Source organism: Macrosteles quadrilineatus, unplaced genomic scaffold (assembly GCF_028750875.1).
Source record: "Macrosteles quadrilineatus isolate MER2022 unplaced genomic scaffold, UCM_ALF_1.0 Scaffold_9__3_contigs__length_116548681, whole genome shotgun sequence".
Lineage (NCBI taxonomy): Eukaryota > Metazoa > Arthropoda > Insecta > Hemiptera > Cicadellidae > Macrosteles > Macrosteles quadrilineatus.
Window position 1 is genome coordinate 110,337,160 of NW_026542602.1, and position 8,763 is coordinate 110,345,922.

The window sequence follows — 8,763 nt, forward strand, 5'->3', positions numbered from 1 at the left end:
TCATCAACTTCATAAGTGGTTATCGGGTACTTTCCTGTTAAAGGGAACATTAATTATTATCGACGATTTTCAATCGATATATCGGTATTCGAATTGTAACTTATCAGCTGACAACTACGATAAATAAATATTGTTCAGTATCAAAAAACAATTAAAATGAAACTGTTCCAAAGCAACCGAACAAAACTAACCAAACTTGCTGTAACATTTAAAAATTCCGTTTAATATTCCCCGCATGCCTTTTCTGTAATCAAACGGAATTTTTAAAATGGTACAGCAAGTTTGGTTGGTTATGCTAGGTTAGCTTAGAACAGTTTTAATCCATAATAGACTAGATTTTAGCCTGAAAAAGATCAGTTGTCAATTTGTAATGGACCGTAAAGGGAAACAAAAATATCGATATATCGATTAAAAATCATCGATAATAATGAATGTTCCCTTTAACAGGAAAGTACCGGTTATCGTGGTTAATACAGTAAATCGATAACTGGCATTTTCTAAGTAATTAAAGTTATTAAACTGAAATGCGTAGTGTGCCTGTAAAAAAGTCTTCTCAAGCAGTCAATAGTTTCTGTGTACCACTGTTAAGGAAGTAGCTATAACAGAACAACTAAGTCCCCCAAACTGGAGAAGTAATGTAGAAATTGTTCTCTTATCCCTGCTGTAAATTAAATGTTTTAAAGAAAAAGTAATAATCTATACTATTATAAAGAAGAGGTGGTGTCTGTGTGTGTGTTTGTATGAGCTAATCTCAAAAACTACTGAACCTATTGGGCTCAAATTGCACACACATGAAGCTACAGTTCCGAGGATACATATAGAACTATTCCCGCTTCAATATTGTCCTAGGGCTATGCCCTGTGGGCTTTCAAAAATCGGAGGTGAGAGATTTCAAAGTAAATTTTGATTGATGGTATCCATGACAACAAAGAACAAACCTACAAAGTTTAAAAATGTAAACAAGCAGTACTAACTGTCAAATTAATTTTGATTTCACAATTCCATACAGCTGGTTCAAACATTCATTTAAATACTGCATGAATATTAGAACAGAGAGGGTAAGGATCATATTTAAAATAATGATGTCACTATCCTGAATGTAAACATTATTTAACATTACTTAAATGGAGCTGTCAAACCATACGCTAATGTCATTTCATTATAATAGGATTATTTCAGTTACATAATTACAGGGTGCAGCACTATTATTTTTTTGCATTTATGACAACAGCTAATTTGAACCAACTAGCCACAAAAAGCTGTGGTACACAATGAGACCTTTACTTTTTTCTATGGTTCAGGGGCAGTGGTAGAACAAAAGAACCAAACTTTCTTAAACCATGTCCTCACCCATAACTGCAATAAGCATTTTATACTTATATGCCAACCCCGTACGAAGGACGGGTACTCTGCTAGTACTAAAATATTATAAGGTTAGGACTCCGACCTACAGCTAGCATACACAAAAATATTGGGTGACAGTTCATTTTAACCTCAAGTAACTATGTTTCCTTGGTTTTTCAGGTCCATTACACCAATCTCTATGTTATGTTAGTTAAAGGTTTAATTAATTATATTGAACTTTGTCTTTCTTTAAACAGATGATTACAAAAAATATGCTTCTATTCCAATTTGTAAATAAATAAAGATTTTTAGTGTTGCTTAAATGTTCACCAAGGAACATCAGTTTTTCATTTACAGATATAATAAATAATTTAAACTATTCATTTTGAACATTGGTGCCGAAACTTTTGCGAATCAACTAAATGTCGACTACTGGAGCATTTACAAGGTCCAAAGTCAAGAAGTCTGCTATAAAATCTCAGGATTTTGATGGTAAAAATAATGAGGCAGTAAGTGATAAGCATATTCCTTTGTCGGTAAGATCTCATAAAACTAGCTCAAGTAGGAGTAGGAATGAAAGTGTTTTAGAGGTTATGGACGAATTGATTAAGATACAGGAAGAAGAAACGTCCCTTGTTGTATCATGTGCTAAAGCAAAGGCGGCGGCGGAGAAAGCAGAGGCAGAGGCAGCAGTAAAAATAGCAGCAGCTGAAGCAGAGGCAGAGGCAGCAGTAAAAATAGCAGCAGCTGATGAAAGACTTGCCCGAGTGGAGGAAGAAGCCAAGCGGAAGGAAATATAAATGAAGAAGAAGCTACTTGAAGACAGACTGTCATCGCTTAGCAGGGAATCGTCAAGAGTCAGTAGCAGATCATCTAGGACTTCAATTTCTTCTCTTCCACGACCGTTGCCCACAAAGGAAGCTGTTGAAAAGTGGATGCAGACAAAGGATCAAGCTGAAGACATTAATAAAAATAACGTTTTGAAGCCTTGTACTAATGTTCCAGTAAATATTATGAAGAGTGTACAGCAGGAGGTATCCTTGCCGCATCACGAAGTACAGTCTAGTTTCCAGCCTCGAGAAGAAAACTGTGAAAATCCTCGAGAAGCAAGGACTGTAGCTTTCAGCGAAGGAAGGAGAATTCCTCGAGATGTTTCGTGTTTCCCTCGAGATTGTCAACCTGATAAAATGATATTTAGAGAGAAGATGCCGGCGAGAATATTGTCAGCTCTACCTAATTTCAGCGGAGATCTAGACCAATGGCCCGCTTGGATAGCTGAATACAGGCGATCTACTGAAATTAATGACTACACTGATTTGGAGAATCTTCAAAGACTTCAGAAGTGTATTACTGGAAAAGCTAAAGAAATGATATCAGCACTGTTGATATATCCTGAGAACGTACCAGAAATTGTTAATTTGTTGGAACGGCGTTTCGGAAGACCAGATATAATTATTAAAAATCTCATAGCAAGCGTGAAAGGTCGACCACCAACTAAGGACTACAAGCCTGATACTTTGGTTGCTTTTAGTGACATGGTAAGGAACTTAGTAGTTACGGTAAAATCCTTGAAGCAGGACCACTACTTGTTTAACCCACAACTTATGGAAGAGCTCACAGAAAAACTGTCCACCAACATGAAGCTCAACTGGGGAATGTTTGTCACTTCACCACAGTCTCAATTGAAACAACCAATTGGCCTCGACAGCTTTTCGACGTGGCTCTCTTCTGTGGCGGATGCAGCAATTATATGTACTCCCAGTACATCTACTAGTGGAAACTTTAAAAACATGTCATCAAGAAATGAATCAAACTCCAAGAACTTTGTATTAGTACAACATGAAGGTGACAAGAAGTTTAAAAAACGTATATGTGTTTGCTGCAAAAAACAAGACCATACATTGACAGAATGCAAGCAATTCCTAAAGTATGATGTAAATAAAAGATGGGAGACAGTCAAGAGTAACAGTCTGTGTTTCAATTGCTTGAAGACTAAACACCGAGCGATGACTTGTCGTAACAAACTTGCTTGTGGAGTTAATGGCTGCACCTATTTCCATAATAAACTGTTACACGTGACCTCAAAAGAAGAAGGTGCTAATAAAGAGACACCTAAATTGGAAATTCACAGTGAACATATGGGGTTTCAAGAAGAACCTGTTGCAAGAGTGTTGTTGAGGGTTCTCTCAGTAACATTGGTAGGAAAAAATGGCAAGCAAATTGAAACATTTGCTTTAATTGATGACGGTTCAACTATTTCTGTCATCGAAAAGGGATTGGTTGAAGAACTCGAAATTGATGGACCTACTAAACCTGTATCTTTCTCCTGGACAGATGGATCTGTTTATACAGAAAAAGAATCTCAGACTGTAACACTGACAGTTATAGGAGATACAGGCGAACACTTGACTCTAAACAACGTGAAGACTTTGACAGCCTTGCAGTTACCAATACAGTCTATGAATTCAGAACAAATGAAAAATAAATGGTCTTATTTACAGGAAATCCCTGAAGAAGTGTTTCAGCGTGGTCGTCCACGACTACTGATTGGACATGAACATGTACATTTGACAGTGCCTCTGAAAGTAATCATTGGACCTACAAATGCACCGATTGCTTTGAAGTCGAAACTAGGTTGGACAATAAATGGTCCTACTGGAAATGTAAACTATCAAACTCGTATAGACAACGACTTTGTTATGTTTAAACATGAAACAAATTCAGATATGTTGGAGCTTAACACACTAGTTAAAGAAAGTTTTGAGAGGGATTTTATCGACTGCCCGATTAAGGAATCCAATAAAAGTGATGAAGAAGTTAGAGCAGAAAAAATATTGGAAAATACCTGTTCACAAACAGAAGATGGTTGTTGGCAAACTGGTTTGTTATGGAAAGAAGACAAACCATGGTTACCAGAAAGTCGTTCCGTTGCATTGAAGAGATTTAACTACGTTGAAAATAAAATGAAAGAGGACCCAAAACTATGTCAACAATATCATCAGAAAATAGCAAGTTATGCTGAAAAGGGATATGCAAAAAAGTTAAATTTGGATGAGGTAAAGAACAAAAGTGAGAAAACCTGGTACCTTCCTCACTTCCCTGTCTACAATCCCAGAAAACCGGACAAGTTCCGTTTTGTGTTTGATGCTGCGTCAAAATCACATGGAAAGAGCCTGAACAGTTGTCTACTACCTGGACCAAATTTATTCAATAGCCTGATAAGTATTCTGTTCCAGTTCAGAAAACATGAAATCGCATACGCAGCAGATATTGAAGAGATGTTTTTGAGAATAAAGATTATTCCAGAAGATCAAGACTCACTACGTTTTTTATGGAGGGAAGAAACTGACGGAAAATTACAGGAGTGGTGTATGACATCAATGATTTTTGGGGCAGTTTGCTCACCAACCAGTGCCATTTACATAACTAGAAAAAATAGTGAAAAATATGGAGAGGAACATCCAGATGCAAAGCTAGCTGTAAATCAACAATTCTACATGGATGATTATCTTGATAGCAACCAATCTGTGGAAGAAGCTAAGAGCTTAATAGAAGGAGTTGTAAACATATGTAAAAAAGGTGGTTTCAATTTGAGGAACTTTATTAGCAATTCACCAGAGTTAATGAGCTGTCTGCCAAAGAAAAGTTGGTCAAAAAACTACTTGAAAGAAGAAGATGTTGGAATAACAACTGATGACACAGAGCGAGTACTCGGGATACACTGGAATTTCCATGAGGATTTCTTCTTTTTCAAAATCAACTTTGTAAAAGTGAAGAAAGAAGTCGTTGATCTAAAAGAGCCACCAACCAAACGACAGGTGCTCCAGGCTGTGATGTCCATTTATAATCCAATAGGCTTTATCACTCCAATCACAATGAAGGGCAAAATTCTGGTACAAAATCTGTGGAAAATGAATGTCCAGTGGGATGAAAGAATTCCAGCGCAGTTGGAAAAGGCATGGAGAAATTGGATGAAAGATGTGAAGATTTCGGAAAATCTGAAAATACCTCGATGCTACAACTTGACTGCAAACTGCACTGTATCATTACATATTTTCTGTGACGCAAGTGAGAAAGGATTTTGTTCGGTTGCTTATTTTAGGACTGAAAAACCAGAAGATTGCGTGGAAGTTGTTTTTGTACTGGCAAGATCGCGTGTTGCTCCCCTAAAGTCGTCCACCATCCCTAGACTTGAACTGCAAGCAGCTGTATTAGGCAGTCAAATTGCATCTTTGATCTATCAGTTTCACAAAATGGAAATAGACCAAACATACTTTTGGACGGACTCAAGAATTGTGTGGTGCTGGATTCAAGCAACTCAAAAGCAAAAGTCAGCCTATGTTGCTAATCGTGTTGATAAAATACTGAGCAACTCAGACAGAAATCAATGGAGGTGGTTACCTACGACAGAAAATGTAGCTGATGAAACTACACGGGAATCAGCAACTCCATTAACGAACGATTGCCGTTGGCTCCAAGGTCCATCCTTCTTACTTAAAAAAGAAAAAGAATGGCCAAAAATTGAAAGCATTCCGAGAAAAGAAGACTGCAATGAAGTAGCCTTAGCAATTTTACCTGAAAACAAAGAAAATGTTATCGACATGGAGAGATTTTCAAAATACTCCAGACTCATAAGAGCAGTAGCATGGATGCAACGATTCATTTCCAATACGAGATGTAAATCTGAGAGAAATACAAATGTGAGTCTTGGTGTTGAAGAGCTTCAACGAGCTGAAGAAACCTGCTTCAGACTTTCACAACTAGAATCTTTTCCTAAAGAAATGAATAATCTTGAGGAGAACAAGCCAGTTCCTCGAGAAAGTCGACTTCATAAGCTAAGCCCTATTTTGACAGGGAACTTATTGAAAATGAGAGGAAGGACTGAATATGGGAACCAAATCAGTCAAGACCTGAAAAATCCCATAATTTTAGATCCTAAACATCGACTTACAGTCCTATTGATCCAACATGAACATGAACAGGCAGCTCATCAAGGTCAAGAAACTGTGGCAAATAATTTGAGACAACGATTTTGGGTAATCCGTTTGAAGCGAGCAATTAAGAGCTGTTGGGCAAATTGTAAGAATTGTCAGCTGCGCAGAAACACACCTAAAAATCCTGAGATGGCTCCTCTTCCGGCAAACAGATTAGAACCTTATGGACGTCCATTCACCTGTGTGGCTGTGGATTATTTTGGGCCTCTGGAAGTCACTATAGGTCGCAGAAGAGAAAAGCGATATGGAGTGTTGTTCACATGTCTGTCAGTGCGAGCGGTACACTTGGAGATTGCAGCTTCTCTCAATACAGACTCGGCAATTCTTGCGATCAGGAGATTTGCAGCAAGGCGGGGTTGTCCTTCGGAATTGATATCAGACAATGGCACCAACTTTAAGGGCGCAGAGAACGAATTAAGAAAAGGACTTGAGTCGTTTGATAACGAACAAATTAAAACGTTCTGCGTGGGGAAGATGATGAAGTGGACTTTTCTACCACCGGCGAGCCCTCACATGGGTGGTGCGCATGAACGTCTTATACAATCGGTGAAGAAATGTTTAAGAGTGATTTTAAACACCCAAGCTCCTAAAGAAGAGACGTTGACTACTCTACTATGTGAAGTAGAATACATAATCAACAACAGACCCTTATTTCCTGTATCAGACGACCCTAATGATGAGCTCCCTTTGACACCAAACCACTTTCTCCAGGGAGGAGCAGATAGAGTCACACCAGCTGTCATTATAACGGAGAAGCACCTGCATAGACAATGGAAGATCGCACAGGACATGGCAGACAAATTCTGGAAACGTTGGCTGAAAGAATATGTACCTTTACTAAACAAACGCTCCAAGTGGCACACAAAACAAGTAAATCTGCAAGTCGGTAACTTGGTTTTAATAACTGATGAAAACCAAGCCAGAGGAAGGTGGACAAAGGGTGTAGTCGAAGCTGTTTACCCTGGACGAGATGGCCAAGTGAGGGTGGCAGACATTAAAACGTCCACCGGCACCTGGAGAAGACCGACTGCTAAACTAGTCAAGCTGATGACTTAAACTCGCCCCGGAGAAAATGTTATGTTAGTTAAAGGTTTAATTATATTGAACTTTGTCTTTCTTTAAACAGATGATTACAAAAAATATGCTTCTATTCCAATTTGTAAATAAATAAAGATTTTTAGTGTTGCTTAAATGTTCACCAAGGAACATCAGTTTTTCATTTACAGATATAATAAATAATTTAAACTATTCATTTTGAACACTCTAATATAAGGATGTCACATATTTTTAGGAGGAGAATAATTATTCTAAATTATAGATACAGCAAGTAATCAGAAGCAAAAAGGCAGCTATTACAGTAATTGTGATTTCCCAATTTCCCAATTTTCCACGACCCACTTTACTTTATTACACTTTCGTTTACTATAGGAATAAATCCTTATATAAATTCAATAAAAACCCTGACCTAAACGACTTGTTTGTAAACAGTTTGATAGCTTCTTGTCCAAGTTTATGGACTATTTCCAAAGTACCTTGCTAGGTTTATTGCATTCAATTTTATTTCAGTTGTAGTAACTTCAATTCATCTTAGCTTGATAGCTTTCTTGAACGTATGTTCATTTCATGATTAATAAATCTAAAGTTATTGTTACGAAACAATCCTTCTTTTTGGGTTTCATTTGGAACGCCTTGTTTTCTGAAATTTCGCAGTTCCATCCTTATAAGTGCTATAGTATGAATTGTATACAACCACTCATAGACCAATATCATTACTAAATAAATGTCAATTCGCAAGTTATCACTATAATACACTGTAATACTTGTAAAAGTAGTTTAAAGATTAGAACTAATTATTAATAAATATTGTGCTAACTTTATAATGACACCTTATTATGCATTAGGCCATGTTATGATTAGTTAATTAAAAAGTTGATCAAATCCCTGTACAACTATATTTAATAATGGTTTTCTGTGTGTTTTTAATTGCGTGTGAATATTTCTGTGCTATTTAGACCACCCAATATACAAGTTTCTTTTACCATACAAGCTAATTTACCAGGTTTGGTAAATTATTTTCGACGCATTTAATTTATCAATGAATAATGCCCTGTTAGAGTTTGATGATGAAAACTGAGGTAATTATAAATATTTTAGATAATATACATTTCAATCAAAAAATTTCAACAATTATATTGTGAGGAACTGGGATATAATACGGATTAGGATTCATATAAACAAGTGAACACTAAACTTGAAAACAAACCCAAACAAAATGTATTACCTACCATTGTGAGTACTATATCAAAGTAAGATTTCAATACCGTATAAAACATAAGACCTTGTGTAAAACTAGTATATTAAGCAAAGTATCAAAATACCCATTTGAGAGATTTTCTAGATTATTGTAAACAATGACTTAGAACAT

The 8,763-nt window shown here is 36.7% G+C and overlaps 1 protein-coding gene across 1 annotated transcript; it reads left to right on the top strand.

Moving 5' to 3' along the window:
- The first annotated feature begins 2,144 nt into the window (after window positions 1–2,144).
- On the top strand, window positions 2,145–7,394 carry LOC129003728 (uncharacterized). Its single transcript, XM_054432023.1, has one exon. It carries the CDS (start codon window positions 2,145–2,147, stop codon window positions 7,392–7,394), a length of 5,250 nt encoding a protein of 1,749 aa, XP_054287998.1.
- Window positions 7,395–8,763: the final 1,369 nt, after the last annotated feature.